We start from the raw sequence: 19,394 nt of genomic DNA, 5'->3' as shown, positions 1-19,394 counted from the left end.
TCGTCAATTGGAATCTCTATGAGAAGAAGAATTTGTTGGGGTTTTCATCTCAAAGAGTGAAAGGTTTTGGCCCTTGCCGATAGCCTATATTTTGTGTCTCTTGTCTCTTTATGGTCTATGCATTGGTAGTTGTTTGATGAAGAACACTAATAATCTAAGTAAAAGAAGATCCCAATCTAAAGAAGTAAAAATCACTCACAAGCAGTTACTAATAGAAGAGAAATCACATAATTACTATGCCCTAGATTTCTCAACACCTCTCACCTCATTTGGCAGCATCATCACTCACACATTCTTCTCTCTCCTTCTCTCATTGGTTCATATCATTGGAACCGACTCGGCCGAGTTGGTCCGAGTCAAGGCCTCACCGGGTCGACTCAGCCAGTGAACCGGTTCGGCCAGCCGGGTTATTACCGAGCCGGCTCTGCCGAGTCCGAGCCTACTCGGCCGGGTTGGATGACAGTGGCCCGTGAACCAAAAAACAATGATTTTTTTTATTTTTTTGCTTTTGGGGGACTCCAAACAGGGTTGTAATTTGCCTATAGTGTATTTGGGGTCCATTCCCCTCTCCTAAACCCTATAAAACCCACCCAACCCCTCTCATTTCCTCACAGCCATCTCATGCATTTGAGTGAGAATTTGAGTGAGAGTTTGTGAGGAGTTGTGGAGTTTGTTTTTGGGGCAACAGTGAGGAGTCTTGGGCAAGCATTGTAGCAGGAGTGAGAAGCTTCTTGGGCAGCCATTTGGAGCAACATTGAGAAGTTGGTTTCTTGGAGCAACCTTGAGGAGGCAGTTTGTGCCTGGAGGTATTTTTTTTCACTTGTAAAAATTTGTTTTTGCTTATTAATTTTTATGTGCAAATCTGGAAATAGAAAAGAGTGCTTTTTGTGAAAGAAATGAACATTGAAGCAATTCTTTTTTTTTTTCATTTTCAAATTTTTTTTCCTTTCATTCCCAAGTCAAAAAATGGCACCTAGAGTGAGAGATGTTGCTTGGGCATATGTTGAAATGGTTGATAGTCAAATGCATTGCAAATTTTGCCATAGAAAAATTAAGGAAGGTCCTGGGGGCATTAATAGGCTGAAACAACACTTGGCGGGGATTAGAGGCCAAATTACTCCATGTGAATCAGATGAAATTGGGGAGATTAGGAAGGAATTGTTAGCCAACTTTGAGAAGTTTAAAGAAGAAAAGGCTAGGCAAAAAGAGTTAGAGGCTGAAATTGGGAGGAAGAGGAATATACAAAAAATGTTGGCTACCAACCCCCATTTTGATTTTGAGGGTTCTTCCTCTATCCCTTGTACTGATGCATCCAACCCCTTCCAATATGTTCCTCCCTCTTTGGAGTCTATTCAAGAAAAGGGTAAGGGTAAAATGAAAAAGAAGGGTGATATGAATATCAAAAGTTATTTCACTGTCACACCCTCCTCTCCATCAAATGCACATGGTCCTCAAGCTAGTAGAACTTTGCAGCCCACTTTAGATGACCATTGGAAGAAAGAATTGAGGGAGACTGCTTGTGATTACATATGTAGATGGTGGTATGATGCTAATATCCCCTTCAATGCTTCCCGTTCACCATATTATGAGCCTATGTTTGATGCCATACATGCTGCTGGAAAAGGCTTCAAAGGCCCTACTATGCATGAGATAAGGGGGTATCGTTTGCAGAAGGAAATTGCCTCCATTAATGAGTATTTGAAAGATTTCAAAAACTCATGGGCAAGAACAAGATGTACCATCATGTCAGATGGATGGATTGATCAAAGAAACCGTACCATCATAAACTTTCTTATCTTCTACCCATAGGGAACCATGTTTCTAAAATCAGTTGATGCATCTAATAAGATAAAAGATGGACAATTGTTGTTTCAGCTATTGGATGAGGTTGTTGAGGAGGTGAGGGTGGCTAATGTTGTTCAAATCATTACAGATAATGCCTCTAACTATGCTCTCGCTGGTAAACTGTTAGAGGAAAAACACAGAACCATCTTTTGGACCCCATGTGCTGCACATAGACCTCATGCTTGAGGATATTGGCAAATTAGATTGGGTCAAAAACACTGTAGATCATGCCAAAAGCATAACAAAACTTATCTACAATCATTCATGGATTTTGAGCCGGATGAGGAAACACATAGGGGGCAAGGATATTATTAGGCTTGCCATTACTAGATTTGCTACTCATTTTTTGACATTGCAATCTATGCTTTCACAACATAGAAACTTGCAAAAGATTTTTTCCAGTGAAGAATGGAATCAAAGCCAGTGGTCTCACAAACAGGAAGGCAAAGAATTGAAAAAGAAAGTTAATGAAGAAATATTTTGGAGAAAGGCAACAGAGATTGTGAAGCTTGTTGAGCCACTGGTTAAGGTGTTGCAGTTGGTGGATGGGGAAAGATTGGCTATGGGTTTCATTTATGAGGCTATGGATCAAGCAAAGGAGCAAATAAAGAGGGCATACAAGGATAAAGTGGCTAAGTATGGGCCCATTTGGACAATCATTGATGAAATATGGAACAATCAACTCCATCGCCCTATACATGCAACTGGGTATTTTTTGAGCCCATGGTATCATTATAAAGCTAAGGAGATAGGAGCTTTGAAGGGGGAGGTTAGATATGGATTGATTGACTGCATTGATCGCATGATCCCATTGGAGTGTGATCAGCTGGAGATACACCGACAGGTCACAACCTTTAGCAATGCCTCAAGTACCTTTGGGAAGAACCTAGCAAAGGTTGCAAGGGAAGCAGATGAGCCAGGTAAACAAAAATTTCAATTTTCAAATTCTTAATACTTATTTTGTTAAATCATTTATAATTTGAAAGTTGGATATAATTTGTAATTTTGTTGAGTTAACTCATTACACTCCTATGTTTTTTGCAGCACAATGGTGGGAGGCTTTTGGTAGCCATTGTCCTAAATTGCAGAAGTTTGCAAATCGTATTTTGAGTCAAACTTGCAATGCTACTAGGTGTGAGCGCAATTGGTCTGTCTTTGAGAGGATTCACACAAAGAAGGGAAACCGTTTGGATCAAAACAGTTAAATGATCTAGTCTATGTCCAATACAACCTCCGGCTCAGACGCAACCAATTGTTGAACAAAATACCTGATTCAGATCCCATTGTGTTGGAAGACATTGATCCAACATCAGATTGGGTAGTGGAGAGTCATCCAGCAGAGTTTGCTTCTGATGAGGATATTGATTATGATTTACAGACGATAGCATCACTTGAACATAATGTTCAGTTGAATGCAGATCCTGATCCACTTGTACCAGCCTCAGTCTCAGAGCCAGCAAGTCCTCCAGTTGCAGGCGCTTCCTCTGTTCAGCCATGACAGAAGCGCATATCTCGCCTATCTTAGCTTGTAGCCGCTGTACAGCCTGCTAGCATTGTTTTACAAACCGGCCGAGTCGAACCGAGTTGAAGCCTTGAGGAGTGACCTGGTAGAAAAACCAGTCTGGGAGGCCGAGTCATGACTGACTCGGCCGAGTTATTGCATGACTCGGCCGAGTCAGTCATGACTCGGTCAACCCGGCCGTTTTGCACATCTACTCGACCGAGTCATTAAATTCAGCCAGTCACCCAAAGAAACAACGATTTTTCTATTTTTTTTTTAACTTTTTAACATTTGGCTGATTGTTGGGGACTCCAAGGTGTTTTGTAAATTGGTTAAGTGATATTTGGGGTCCATTCCCCTCTCTTAGTATTGATATGATGTTCAAATTTCATGGTAATGTTAAATTCTTAAAGTAAAAGTGACATTCTCCTTAATCTTCATTTTCATCCTTTTACTTAAATTTTTAACATTACCATGAAATGACTCAGGATGTTTAAGAGTGGTTCCAGCCTCATTGGATTTCATATGGAGAAAGTAGAATTTTAGATTTCATTCAAAATCCAGCAGACTTATCATTTTTTCAGGGTTTTAGGATTGGAGGATTGCAATGTTTCCATTGAATTTTGTCATGTATTAGGGTATGGAACTCGTATTTAATCAAGAGCACCAATCCCTCTGTGTACCTTGATGTTAGTGACATTGGTTGTTGAACTCCTCTGGGATTCGCTCTCAAACCTGGAGCTTCTGAAAATGTCGCTTCTGCTCCCGTTTTCGCTCTCGCTCCCCACTTCCGCTCCTGCTCCCAAGTAACACTGAGCTAGATGATGTTGGCAACTCTAGCAGTAGCCAGTACTGGTCATTGATGGGGCCCCTTGTCTGACTCTGATGATGATGATCCAGAGATTGGTCGAGATGATCTTGGCTCCTCTGGCAGTAGCTACTAGCCTCCTTGGTTATTTGTATTTTGTTTTGACTCTTGAGTCTTTGATCATGTATGACAGACTACAGTTGACTATGTATTTACTATTGCCATTGGGTACCACCGTACCATTTTGATATAATGGATTGGTTCATGAGCCTACTTTGATCATATGTTGTCTTCCATGTATATTATAATGTTGTGTGTTTGGAAACTTGAATGAAAATCTTTAAAATTATGTTGAAAATATTTAAAATTATGTTTTTTTATAAAAAAAATAAATATTTAATGTATTTTTTACAACGACCGAGTCATTGAAATCGAGCCGGCCGAGTCATTACCGAGTCGGAATCCGAGTTGGAGTCGATCCTCGGCCGAGTCCGAGTCCGAGTCCGAGTTGTAAAACATTGCCTGCTAGTGCTACCACTTCTACAGTTGCAGTTGGAGATGATGATGAAGAGGAGCCATGGGGCCCCCTGTCTGACTCTAATCCAAAGGTTGATCCAGATGATCTTGGCTCCTTTAGCAGTAGCCAGTAGTACTGGTCACAGTTTACTTTTGTTGTAGAGGTCATTTCTAGCCTCCTTGGTTATGTGTTTTTGTTTTGATCTCTATATCATCATCATGTATGTATTGGACAATGCACTGGATGCCATTTTGATATAATGGATATATTCATGAGCCTACTTTGATCATATGTTGTCTTCTATCTATATTCTAATGTTGTGTGTTTGGAAACATGAATGAAAATCTTTAAAATTATGTTTTTTTTATTAAAAAAATCTATGTTGCAGGAAACGTGGCATAGAGGTTCGTTTCCGTACGGAAACGGGTACGAAACGCGGAAACGCGTTTGGTACGGCCGTGAAACGCGTTTCCGGCCGTACTGCCACATTTCCCGAAACGGAAACGTGGCTAGTACGGCCGGAAACGCGTTTCGGGGCCGTACGACCCACGTTTCCTCATTAACTTGTGTTTTTTTAAAAAAAAAATTAAATTTGTTTTTTAATTTACTTTTAGGGTATGTTAGTGACTTCTAGATGTGTGTCTAGAGTTATAAAAGTGAATTTTTGCCCTAGTGTTGATATGCAGTTCATCAAGAAGTTTGAGGCATATGCAATTCATGGTAATGTTAAATTCTTAAAGTAAAAGTGATATTCTCCTTTATTTTTCATTTTCATCCTTTTACTTAAATTTTTAACATTACCATGAAATGACTCAGGATGTTTGAGAGTGGTTTCGCCCTCATTGGATTTCATATGGAGAAAGTAGAATTTTAGATCTCACTCAAAATCCAGCAGACTTATTTGTTTTTCAGGATTTCAGGATTGGGGGGATTGCAATGTTTCCATTGGATTTTATCATGTACTAAGGTATGGAACTTGTATTTAATCAAGAGAATCAAGCCCTCTATGCAGGGGAAACTCCCAATAATCAAGATCATGTAGGGTACTGTGGTATGAAACGTGTATTTAATCAAGAGCACTAAGGTCGTTCGACTATGTAGGAGGAGACTCTTAATACAACAGTGGTCCTTCTAAAGAATGGGATGTGGATGCAGAAAATCCTGATTTGGATCTCTCTCTTGCAGCCTTATAGTCTTTATTGTACTTGCAGCCTCATATATTAATATAAATAAAGGCTGATTTTGAGATCTGGATATATAATAAACGTTGCTTTTGGATATTCCGATATTTTTATTTTCATTATGTGATCATTCATGAGTAAATGTGATGTAAATTAAATCTTAATGTTTAAGTGTAATAAATTATAATGTATCATTTATGCTTTATGATTGCACATATATATATATATATATATATATATATATATATATATATATTTAAATATTTTCAATATATATATATATATTCGCGTTTCCCCGTTTCCAAAATTTAGGGAGGTCGCGTTTCGTATCGCTTCCCGTTTCGGAAACTCGTACCCGTTTCCCGTTTCGTGCAACTTAGAAAAAAATATATATATTTAATGTATTTTTTACAACGACCGAGTCATTGAAATCGACTCGACCGAGTTCGGAGTCGGAGTCGGAGCCGACCCTCGGCCGAGTCGGAGTCGGAGTCGGAGTCAGAGTTTTAAAACATTGGTTCATATAGCTATTAGGCATATTCTCTCACTCACACATGTGGCAAAGGAGGACGAATTTCAGACAGAATTACAAGGCCGAAAATTTCATATTTTCCTGCAGTTTGACCAGTGTTGACTTTGACTTTCCAGGCAGATTTTGACTTTGATTTTCTGGGCAGATTTCTGCTTGGGCAGGCCATACACCTTGGCACAGAAATCGAGGCATTCTGGGCACTTTGACTGCAGCAAAAAATTGCAGGTTGACCACAGACTTCAGGGCAGAAGTTTGACCGCTGAATTTGGGACTGTTTTGGGTTGATTTTGACCTCCTGTTCAGGCCGAGTTTGACTGGGTTTGACCAAGCTTCAAAGGAGACATTTTTCTGCTGTTTTGACCACCGTTGACTTTCTGGTTAGGGCTGAATTTCACTGCAGTTGACTGCAGATTTGACAGGACTGTTTTGACTTTGATTTGACAAGTCAACTTTGACATTTTGTACTCTCTCTCTGCTGAACATTTAATATAATAATAAAAAGAATTGATCAAAGGGTTTTCCCCACATTGGAGTTTTTCCCTGGCATCCACCAATTCTGGTGTTCTCTTGTCTTGGCCTCTCTTCTGCATTTTATTTCATGTTCTATTTACTTTTACTGTAAATGTGATTAATGGTTAATGCGATTGGTATTGGAAACTAAATTGGAAATTGTCATTAGGCTGCTAAAGTACATTGAAGTAATTGTGCTAAGCATAGGACATACCATTGTGAACCAAAATTTTACATTTCTTTATTTTACTTCTGCTGCATTATATTTTCTGAGTTAATATACCAGTGCGTTTATTTTATCAGCAATTTCAGAAATATTTAAGATAAATATTTTCTGGGATTTTTAATAAATTGTTGAAGTAAAATAAATCAGATCTGGTATAAAAGAATTAACAAGGAATGGCATTTGGACCTTCGATAATATTTTCAGTGTCATGTATTGTTTTCATCTTCCTGCCCAGGTGTTTTCTCTTTGGAAAGCCTAAATCTCTCCATCATAGCACCTTTATCAGTTTCTTCAAAAGATGCCTCCTAAACAGTTTCTGGTGGAGATGGTATAGCTAATGCAAGGATTTGTTGCCGTTAATGCTGATATGATTGCTGGTGTGGAGTGACAAGTTTCATAATTGGTGTAAACAGAATTTCCCTTGAATTAAATGGCCTCTGGCAGTATTAGCAAAGAAGATATTTAATTTCAACAGTCATCTTGTACTCATACCTAGTTCTACAAAAGGAATGTATTATCCAGAAATTTAGACCACCGTTTGATCATCTATGCCGTTGAATTCTATAAAAGTTACCATTTATGGAATTCATAGCTTCCGACAAAATGGCCCAAGACAGGTTCCGATACATATGTCAAAAACACAACTAATTCTATTACAAAATTAACATAGAGATGTTTGCAGTGTATCATATATATTTTGAATAATGAACTAATGATGGGTTTACAATAACTCTCATGATAGCATATAAATTGATTGCCTAATCACAAGTGTGAAGGGGATGACCTTGATGCTTGATTATTATTATTAATACTAACTATGTTTGTTACAGTGTGCTTATAGCAGGACGTTCAAGTTCAAAACATCTAAGAAACAATTGTCACGATATTTCTTCAGAGCATTGCATTTGACCCATTTTCACATGAAGGCATAGTTTAATTATTGAATAGCATGGGAAAATACTGCCTGTCAAGAATAAGCAACCATGACAACACAGAATCTTTGACTCAATCATTGCAGTGTAAAGGAAGTCATCATACCACTCTCCGAAGTAAAGGCTCCAAAGCTGAACAGAACCTCTCTGTTAGGAAATTTAGAGTTTCAGCTTTTGCACTGTGATAAGAAAAAAATCACTATCAGAAAATAATCTTTTGAAATTCCAAAAAGATGCCCCAGATTGCACATCTGCTGTTTATGTTTAATGATGCTCTACATCTAAAACAACTAGGAACCTAAATAAAAGGGAACCATCGCAATTCAGTTACTTTGCCACATGATGTTTGCAACAAAATTTATGAGGGCACATAACCTTGGAATCAAAACCATGACCAGAAATCATACTTCTCCCACACAAATCACCGAAATAAATGCAATTCAGATTCAGAAACGCCCATTGGGAACGTATTGGCCCATCGGACTATTTAAAATGTTCTTACACCTATTATTGAATTCCCTGATTAAATGAAAATACGATTTTGTTAGATCTCTCATTTTTGTGATTCATATTGTAAATGAGAATGTTTTTCAGATTAATTGCATCATTAGGATTTGGTTGACATTTTGAACCAACTAATGTGGTTCATCCTCAGAACAAAGGTGAAATAATTCATCAATCCAAAAAAAATAGCAAGTATGCATCAGGGTCCAGAGATCATTAGGATTTGGTCGACGTTTCGAACCAACTAATGTGGTTAATCCTCAGAACAAAGGTGAAAAAATTTATCAATCCAAAAAAATAGCAAAAATGCATCAGGGTCCAGAGTTAGCCGTTAAGGTCCGTGACTCAATAAACCAAAAGGTGACATACCCAGACTCCCTAAAAGATACAAATGATAAAGCCGTTATTATAATGCACACCAACCGAGAGGTTTGGGAACGTAGCTGTGTTAGTAAACTGATCCATGGAAATACAATCAGTACTCAATAGTTAAGAATTCGCTCCCACTAACCCTAGACTAGCACAGACACATTTGAAAAACTGAGGTTTGATATGTACTTCGAGGTTGCATATCTCAAATTCCAATATCTAAAACTCCAACCATTTTTGTGAACTCAAGATAGAAATTTCCAACTTCAAGGCATATATCAAACCAAGGTTTAGATAGGTTTGTCTAGTTTCCATATTCAATGCACTCAATGCATAGTCAAGAATTGCTTCCCACTAACCCCTAGACTAGTGCAGAGTCCAGACCCGTGTAAAGCAACGTCTAATATGCACTTCGAATTTGCATATCTCAAATTCAAATATTCAATACATTGACCATTTCTGTGAAGTCAATAAAGAAATCCCCAACCTCAAGGTGCATACGAAACCTGGATTTAGATAGGTCTCTGCTAGCGCCCATATTCAACATAGCCAATGCATCATCTAGAGTCAATGGACTGTTACAGTTTTGTGTGATGGATTCCCAACCACGAGATTGGCTACAGAAACCCATTGTGCCGTGTAGCAGGAATTAACAACCCAATATATTATTTTGCGATCATCAACAACCCAATACATTTCATTGCAGCCGAAAAACAACTCTGAAAACTTTCTCTTTACAAATTATGGATGTTTCTCTTCTTCTTCTTCTTTAACTTTCTATCCACGGACAATTCTATTGAAACTATGTTGCATTTGATCATCGGTAGTCATCATCCAAGTATATTTGCTTGAATCTTTGTGAAAACCTTTAAGAAAAGAGACATGGAGATAGACATGCACCAAAAATAACTACAGAAAAGCAGAAATAAAAGACCTGCCAGCCCTAAAATAACTTGAAAAATAACCTGATACTTACGATTTCAATGCAGGGGGGCGGTGGCGCTTTTCTTCAGGCGAGCCTGCATCAGGCAGCTCATTCTCCAGAATTCGCTTCTGGGCCATTCAGAATTCCAGAGACAAAATCGTTGTAGCTGGTAAAGACCTTCTTCAGGCCATCTAACATAAGCCCATCACAATATATCAGATGATAAAGACGATTTGATTCAAATATTCAGTACAGGCAACAGCAAGGATGCCTTGAGCTCCCAAAATTCTGAAAGAGAGAAGGGAACTTACAGTGTGTCGGAAGGTTTTGAGCCAGAATACGTTCGTTAACATAACTCGATGTACATCACCCTCTGGGTGGGTAGATGGCCCAAGGAAACACCGTGTGGTCCCCTTCAAAAACGCGTTATCTCGCTTTCATGCTCGCATCCATTTTACTCGTGAGATTGATTTACATGATTTTGAATTTTCCATGGTTTTTTGAGATTTTAATTTTGAATTTATGTGAAAAAAGTTCCAGCTTTAACCATTGGTTGTGGTTACAAGGTCTGTAACTTTTCACCGCTCTGGGTCTTCTCGTTAGGTTTAATTTGAATATCCAGAGTAATTGAATTTAAACCCAATTTTTAAATATAACATGAATATCCAGAATTATTAGTATTATTCCGGATTGAATTTGAATTTATTTCAAAGTTCAGTGACCAATTCCCCTAGAAACTCAATTAAAATTATTAAATATATCTATTTTTATTATAATTTATAAAAATTATATAAAATATTATATAGTGAAAATGAAATTATTTTATTTTTTTAATAATTTTAATTTTAATTTTAAATCTAACCTAAATATTTAGAAAGTCTATTTTTTTATGGATCGAGTTAATCCAGAAACCCTAGTTTTCTTTGAATAAAGGTGATGAGTTAACTTGCATTCGCTAATAACAGCTAGAGATGGCTGTCTTATTCCAGGGAGGGTGATTTTCCTTGAATAACAATGATGAGTCAGTCTACATTAGCTCATAACAACTAGAAATGGTTGTCTTATCTCAGGTAGAGTGATTTTCCTTGAATAATAATGATGAGTCAACCTGCATTCGCTGATAACAGTTAGATATAGATGCATTCACTATTAATTTGACAACTAAATTATAAATAAATTTTCTCACTTATAAAAAAAAATTAAATTAATTAAATTATATAATACCAAAAATTTATTTATTTATTTATTAAAAAAACAAAACAAACCAAAACAAAACAAATAATTTGATTCTAATCATTATCACTAACTCCTAGAACTCATACGCCCCATACAATTTAAATTATAAATTATTTTTCTTGATTGAACTTAAATTTATTAACCAATTTACCAAAAAAATTAATTTTTTTAAATAATTAAATATTTATAATTTAGAAATTCTATATAAAATATTATACTATAAAAAAGTAAACTAATCTTGTATTATTAAAAAATATAGCGATTGACCAGTATTATTAAAACACTTATGGTGCCGTGCTTTAAATATTTAAGATACACCGAAACATTTATTGTGATAACTATATATATAATTAATTAACGTGATAACTATAAATTAATTAAAGTGATAACTATATAAAGTTAATCTTATTTAAATTAATTAACACATTATTTAGTAAACTATACGAAATATACATAAATAACAAGCCATCGTTCTCTTATCAAATTTCTAATATGAAATCAACTCCTCATTTTCATATATTAAATTTTTATATTATAGTTTATTAAATTGTTGGAATTTTTAAAACACTTCCGTTTTATTATATTACAAGTTACATTTTTCAACACGTAATATATCAATTATAAAATATAAACGTCGATCATATTTTAATTAATTTTTTTAATTTACAAACTTATAAAAATAAATATTAAATTTAACTCGTTCCCCCACTTCGTTAGCATTACGGTTTCATAGATGTGCTTCCGTATAATGAAACTTTGGCTTTGCTCGAAGATTCTCCACATCCGTATAAATTTCTTTAACTTAGACTAAGAAGTGTAATTAAGAATATAAGCCATGGGCATCAGCGACAGGTCACATCACCAGACTCTTTCCTGCAGTATATGGTACATGGTAGTTACTTCTTGGATTTTCTATATAAAGTATATACTCATAACCGAGGTAACCTAATACTTTGGATGTTCTCTTTAGAATTTTGTGTTTTTTAAACTTATTATGGGAAATTATCAAATATAAAAGAAGTTACCTGATTTTGTCATTTCATGCTCTATAAAAGAATTCTATAAAAGAATTCTCTAACAATTTTGCTTAGAGTGATTTTCTCGTTGGAATTTAGTATTTTTTTTTTTTTGAAAAAAATCACTAAAAAAAATAGTGATTAAATATGTAATAATGTATGATATTATTTTGTCAATTTTTTTAGGGTGAGAATCAAGTTTAAAAATAATTATAAAAATAGTGATTAAATATATAATAATGTATAATATTATTTTGTTATTTTTTAGGTGAGAATCAAGTTTAAAGTGAATTGGTTGTTATTATAATTTTCACGTTGACTCATTAGCCAAGGTCTAACAAGAAATTAGAGCGGTTCCATTCATGGGTAACTACTTTTCTAACCTTATCATAATAGGTCAAAGTCTCATCAAGGATTTGAACCTGAGTCATGAGAGTGTAAAACCTACCTACCTCCCACCCATTCACGCAAACCACCCCAACCATATCAAATGACAAATTTGCTTAGTACCTTAAGGTAATCATAAGGGCACGTGAAGGTTGTGGTTGAGCATGTGAGGAATGTATATCTTTACCCACGCATGGATGTATAGACCAAATCTCATTCCATGTTTTCTTTGAGGCTTGCCAAAATTTTAGTCAACGTAGATGATGTCAATTCATAAAGGTCATGGGTTTTCATTATGGAGACCATGTCCAAATTCCATAGAGGACATGTGATAATTTGCATTGTACCATGATAATTCAAGGACAAGGTTCACAACTCCTCATAAATCCACACAAAAAGATAAGATTTTAAATTTTAAAAAATAAAAATGAAGAAGAAGAAGAAGAATTTTAATCGATAAATTCATTATTTTAATTGATTATCTGAAAGAATCGATCTCAATCCTCGGTCTCAAATACATTCAGCTCTTAACAGTGATCATCGAATTGAAGTTGTCGTCAATTGTCGTCGTTTATGGGTGCGTTGTTGTTGGGGGATTCATTTTTATGTTAGCCCATGACTACAGATTCACGAGGAAGGACAGAGGGTTTCTCTATATGAGCGAGGTAGACGTGGGTATCACCATTCCTCCCGGACCCATGTCTATTATTAGGGGCATGGTTAATTCTCGTCACTTGACAGAAGTTCTGTCAGGTGGATGCTATTACACTGCTCCCATTGCATGTTGAAATCCTCATGCTTTCTCCCTTTGTTACCCTTGAATTGAAGTAAATGTAATTGAAAAACCCATTGTTCTCCTTCATTGTGGTTGATGGGAAAGATAGAGGAACCGAATATGGTCGAGGTTGATCAAAACAAGGTGAAAGTTTTTCCAAATTTTTGTAAAGGCTTTGAACGAGACCTTGATTTCGTTTTGGGTCTCAGCAGAGAAGTATGTGGCAGGTCTAATGCAAATCTTAGAGAAACAGTTAGGGATCCCGGCAGCCATGCAACAACTTCTATGTGAAGGGAAGCAACTACAAGTTTTTTCTCAAATGTGTGATTACGACATAACTAGGAACTCCACTATTGTATTTATTTTGTGGTTGCATGGAGGTGCTCCAAGCTCTAGGAACCCAACTATTTCAGTTTCTTACAAGGATGTGGCTTGAGGTAAGGATCTTGTTACAGTGGAACAACCACAGTTGAGTCTATGACCTTATACTGTTGAACAATTAAAACAATTGCTAACTCTAGAAGTAGATCTAAAAGAGGTAAATCAACTATTTTATGTTCTTCAATCAAAGGTTGTGATTTGCAGATTTAATGGGTTTTTGCCAAGGTCTGAAGTTTTACATCAATGGGTTTTTATGACATGGTCCAAAAATTGTGATATTTACCTCTGTTCAAAATGTCTTTTCATCGTTCAATTTGATTCCCAAGAAGATTTGGAGAAGATTTTGAAGGAAGGTGTAATGTCACTTTCAAAGTATTTGGCTAAAATAATGGTGATTTCATTATAGTAAAATTATCCCAAAAAGTACATGCAGAAAACACCATAAATTTACGGTATTTTTTTCCAACGATATTTTTAATCTATGATATAGCCCAGAAAATACACAATATTGATACTACGTCAAATTCTTGAAAATTTTGCAACATCGTAAATAACCAAAAATGTCGCAAGAAAGAACGAACACAAGGAAAATGCAACTAATCTCGACTTTATTATATTAACCATAAATAGGAGTACATGGCAATATGAAATAGCTGCAAATAGCTGAGAAAATTGAACAAATGTTGCAAACTAGATTCGGCCTCAAAATGTGTCTGTTGCAGCACTGGACCTGACCTCTCAAAATGAAACTGCAACCAATAAGAGCTCCTGTGAATTCTAAATGAATTCACCAAGGGGAGAGTTGGGTGGTCGACCACTTTCACTGAAACACCCGAGGGTTTCTTTCCTAGTTACTATGGTAGAAAATTGAATTCTCCAATCCCACCAAAGAGAAATGCTCAAATCCAAGATGTCCCAGATGATCTCCTCCTCTTCATGTTAAAGGCTCCATAGATACATCTTCAAGTTTATAGAAGCATCTTATTTTGATTATTTTAATATTATTCTAGAAACTATCTTTTGACTTCATTTGAGTGACTTTTAATTTTATTTTATTTCACTAAGTCACTTTTGGTCATTTTTCCTTCAATTAATTATTTTCCCCTCTTTTAATTTAATTAAGTGACTAATTAAAGCCACTTTTAACCTAGGAAAATGGTCAATTGCCCATCATACTCCATTCGGCCACTGGAAGTCACTTCTAAGCATCTCATCATGTAGACCTTCTCGTTCTCGTTCCAACGAGCTATTACGCTAAGTTATTGCATCAAATATTCCTCTTGAAATGCCACCTCAAGCGTAATTAATTAAGCCATGCCCATTAATAACTTTGTTTTTTGAAAGTTGTTAGAATTCAACGAAATGAAAGAGAAATTGTTTGGATGATGATATATGCCAAGTGAATGCCATCGGATCCCATAAAAATCCCTCAAAACTCCTCGGAGACCCCTGATGACATAATCTTGCTCCTGCGGCCCAACCATCATATACCCTGGAAACCCATCTTGGTTGTATGATAGAGGAAAATAAAAGTGGGGACATGGCAGAAGAGCCTTGGTTCTGGGGAAGAGTAGGGTTCTTCATCATCCCTTTGTGTCCAGAGTTTGATTCTATAACAATGGTGGTAACAAAGGTGCTAGTTTGGGTAATATTATCAAACATCCCTCTTCCCTTTGGGCATCATAAGGTTCTAGACAGTGTTGGGAACACTTTGGGTTCCTTTAAAAAGATGGATGTTGAAAGAACAAAGAAAGGTTTATTCACCTTTGCCCGTATATGTGGAGAAATAAACCTAAGAAAGGATTAACCTCACCATATCAGTATTTTATTGAAACATAAATCCTTCCAACATATTGAAATTTTGGGTTGTGAAAACATGGCACTCAGATGTTGCACGTGTTTTGAAACAGGACATCTTCAGGGCTCATGCCCCCTTGCGAAAAAGCTTCCGAAAAAGAAAAAGGGGACAAAAAAGGTTATCAAAAAATTTTAATCCTATTTTTCCGAAGGAAGAAGAAAGGGAAATAAAGGAGAATATTTCAAATAAAGAAGATAGGAATACCCAAGTTCATGATGGACATGCAAGTCATATGTAGAGCAACTAAAAAATAGAATCAATCCATGAAAAGGAACATCATGAAGCGGTGATTGGAAAAGAAGATGGAATGACAGGCACAAAGAGAGATCAAGTTTCAGAAAGTTCAGATTCTGACAAAGAAGATCCACCAAAAGTGATTGAGAATGATTTGGCAATGGTTCTTGTTAACCATCTTGCAAGGGGATGGCAGAAGGTTACGAGAAAGAAAGGAGAGAAAGAGAAGATAAGTCATTTTAATATCACTTAATCTTCTCCTTTATATTTTTTATTTTTAGTTTTTCCCTGGCTCCCGAGTTGTAAAGTTACACATACGAAATGTTTCTAGCATCTACAAAATATAATTTTTTTTTCAAAAATTGAAATAAAATTAGATTTTTTCAAACTTCAAATTCCACCTCCCACGTTACTTTTATAAATCTATAACATCTTTATTTAAATAATTTAGATAAAACAAAAAAAATTAAAGAAATAGATACCTTTTCAAACATTACAATGTAATGCTTTGGTTAAAGATTCATATTTACCAGTGTGATGTCTTAAATCCCACCTATTTGCACTCTACATAGATCTATGATGACATTGCTCGCATAGAAACAAAATAATAAAAAAAGGTACTTTAACATATACTCCAATTTGGTGTTTTATTTAAAAACTTATATCCACAAGGGTCCTAAAAAAATAAAAATAAAAACTTATATCCACAAGTCAAATCCACGATGACACTTTGGCCCAATATACTAATAAGCTAGTTATATGTTATTGTATTTAGATAACCATTACTCAAACAAATTTCAAATACAAGGTCTTCAACATTTGCCAAAAAATAATATTACCTTTTTGGTCATCAAATATATTAAAATGAAAAAAAAACTACTATTCAAGTCTGAGAAAAGTTCAATTTATTATATCATCAGTTTAATTTATTATAATATTCACTTTTAATTCAGTCAATTTAGTATTTGTTCCTACCGATTAAGAATTATATTTTCCTTTATAATTAAAGTCTATATAAGACAACAAATTTGAATTGAACGAACATTTACTTTTTTACATTTTTTCATGTTAAATTTACTATGAGATTTGTAATATTACTTCTTATCTTTATGACTAACACTAAACAATAATTAAAAAATAAACAAATATATTGTAGTGGTAATTCTATTAATTAAATCATAAATTAAACTATTTTAACCTTATCATAGTATTCACTTTTAATTCAAGCAAATTTAGTATTTGTTCTCGCCTACTACGTTACAATGATGCTTACTTTAAGATTATGTATATAAAAAGGTATTATATTAATGATGTAATAAAGAGTTTGAATTGAAAGAACATTTAATTTTTTCATGGTCAATTGATATTTCTTATGTAAAGGTCTTTAGAATTTAGAATGGTGGATTTATGGAAGATCAAAAATGTGTAATTATTTCATTAGATACCTTGTTTAATTTTATTAAAATATCTTATATATTTAAGATAAAAAGTTGTTTAAACACATTTATTTTATTAACTTTTAAAAAATTATTTAATATCAATTTATTTTATTTTTTTTATAATTAAGAATTTAGATTTCTGCACACGTCTTGCTTTGCATCTACTAGGTTTACTAGTCACGTGTTTGCCTTGGCCTTCGGCTCTCTGCCATGGCCCCTCCGGACGCTACACCGGAGGTGGCTGATGCCCAACAAGCTTTCTCAGACCTGGTAAAATCCTTGCCTCCGTAGCGCCCTCGTCCAGCCGTTTCCAAGTTCGTCAAAAAACTTGATGTGCTTCAAGAAGTTAATCTTCCTCCAGCCCTTCCCCGCATGGCTGCCCTTTCTCTAGCAGAAAAAGGACTCATTGGTCAATTCAAGGGCCTCTGGCCATCCCCAAAGACTGTGCAAAGATGGGTCGAAAGAAACTGGTCTGATAAAATCCAAGGCAAAATATCCATTAGATTTTGCGGGAAAGGGTACTTTACCTTTCATTTTGAATCTAGAGAAGACAAGGACCTAATCTTCAGGAATGGCCCTTATTTCATGGATTCCAGAGGCCTGTATCTCAATAAATGGACCCCAGATTTTGACCCAGAACTGGACGTCCCTAGTGTTGTTCCGGTCTGGGTTCGGCTTCCTCATCTCCCCCTTCATTGCTGGGGAGACGAATCGGTTCGAGCAATAGGGAACGCAGTTGGCAGATTCATTGATCGCAGCGAACCAAAAGATAATATGCAAGCCTGTGCGCGTATATGTGTTGAAGTTGATCTAGGCAAAGGCCTTCCCGAAGCCATCAAACTCAAAGTGGACGACTGGAGTCATATTCAGCAGCTGGATTACGAGCAGATCCCATTCAAATGTAAGGTATGTCATGAATATGGCCATTTTGCCAATCGTTGTACTAAACTTGTTGATGTTGAGAATGGCTCACAAGATGAACAATGGGAAACAATTAAGAAAAAGAAGACGGCCCCCATGGCCAAAGCTCCCTCTGAAGCAGGCCCTCCAGCTTCCAATGCAGCTCGCCCCTCCTCTTCCTCCCCCTCCTTATCTGCCCTCCCCCCCTCTCTCATCTTCCTCCCCCCTCTTCATCCAATCCATTTTCTGTCCTCTCCCCCGAAATCTCTCCCTCGGATATTACCCCCCCTCCTTTGGTCCAATTTGATGCCTATGAATCCTCACTTCCTCTGCTTATCTCCTCTCAGCCTTCTCTTGACCCTCCTCCTATAAGGCAAACCAGGAGCTCCTCCAAAGAACATGGATCAACCAATGACTCTCATAAAAAACCTAGGCTGGGTAGGAAATCTGCTAAGCAATTGATCCGAATTGGATCCATATAAAGACTGTTGAGAACCATGACTGAATCAGGTTGAACAAATCTCTAAGGAAATCCAAAACAATATCAAAAACACCCTGAACCAGTGGTAATGGCAGCCGACATAGAACGACGAGGACCTCGGTCAAAGTGCGCTGACCGAGGCCCATGGAGACCGCACAGGAGGCCAAGTAGCCCCGGAATGGGAAAAGGAAGAGGTTTTTGATGTGCGATTACCGCTTAGCGCTAATCGCGCATCGCTAGGCAAACAAGGCCCTGAAGGGGGAGCCCGAGCACTCAGTCACATCAGGAGCCAGGGAACCGCGGGTGGAAAAAGCGAAAAACGCTAACGTATGAAGGCGGGACCCGCGCACTGGAAAACTGGTGGTATTGATAAGGGTGCCCTCAAACGGTAAGAGGTTTTGGATAGGGGTGGAGCGATTCCATACACCGATTGAAGCGTGGCAGGCGGAGGTGGGAGAAAACTGTCGTTGTTCGCGCACTATCGATCGAGCAAGTCAACTGCGCGAAACATGCGTCTCGCATCGGATCTAGAGGGCCCAGATCAGAAGGCTGAGATTGCACCCGATGGAAAGAAGCGGAATCGACAGGGAATTAAGCCGCGTTTTAAAGGGATTTGGAATCCATTTGACCGCCACAGTGGAGGAAGAATGCATCCACGACGTAACTGAAGAAACGAACCGATGAAGCATGCTGGCGCCATTTAGAGGAGGACAAGTGGCCACTCCCTGAGCGTTCATGATGACGCTGAACGCAGGGAACTCCAAGCGTAGCCGCAGAAGGTGAATCGACACAGGCGGAAGAGGAACTGAACATGCATAGGGATCGAATGGATAAAGC

At 36.7% G+C, this 19,394-nt stretch overlaps 1 protein-coding gene across 2 annotated transcripts in view; it reads right to left on the bottom strand.

Annotated features, from left to right (window-relative positions):
- Nucleotides 1-10,313, bottom strand: part of LOC149207048 (calmodulin-binding protein 60 D-like) — a 165,527-nt gene extending 155,214 nt beyond the window's left edge. The window contains exons 1-3 of one of the 2 annotated variants that reach the window (XM_089395661.1): nt 10,162-10,313; nt 9,902-10,041; nt 8,159-8,231 (exon numbers count right to left, since the gene is read on the bottom strand). In XM_089395661.1, the coding sequence (XP_089251787.1) occupies nt 8,159-8,231; nt 9,902-9,987 (159 nt within the window). In that variant the 5' untranslated portion in view covers nt 9,988-10,041; nt 10,162-10,313. The other variant, XM_089395660.1, reaches the window with a different exon arrangement.
- Nucleotides 10,314-19,394: the final 9,081 nt, after the last annotated feature.

This window comes from Pinus tabuliformis, chromosome 1_2 (assembly GCF_031772625.1).
Source record: "Pinus tabuliformis cultivar Carrire ecotype Pingquan chromosome 1_2, CPIR1, whole genome shotgun sequence".
In the NCBI taxonomy this organism is placed as follows: domain Eukaryota; kingdom Viridiplantae; phylum Streptophyta; class Pinopsida; order Pinales; family Pinaceae; genus Pinus; species Pinus tabuliformis.
This window is presented reverse-complemented; position numbering and strand designations above follow the sequence as displayed.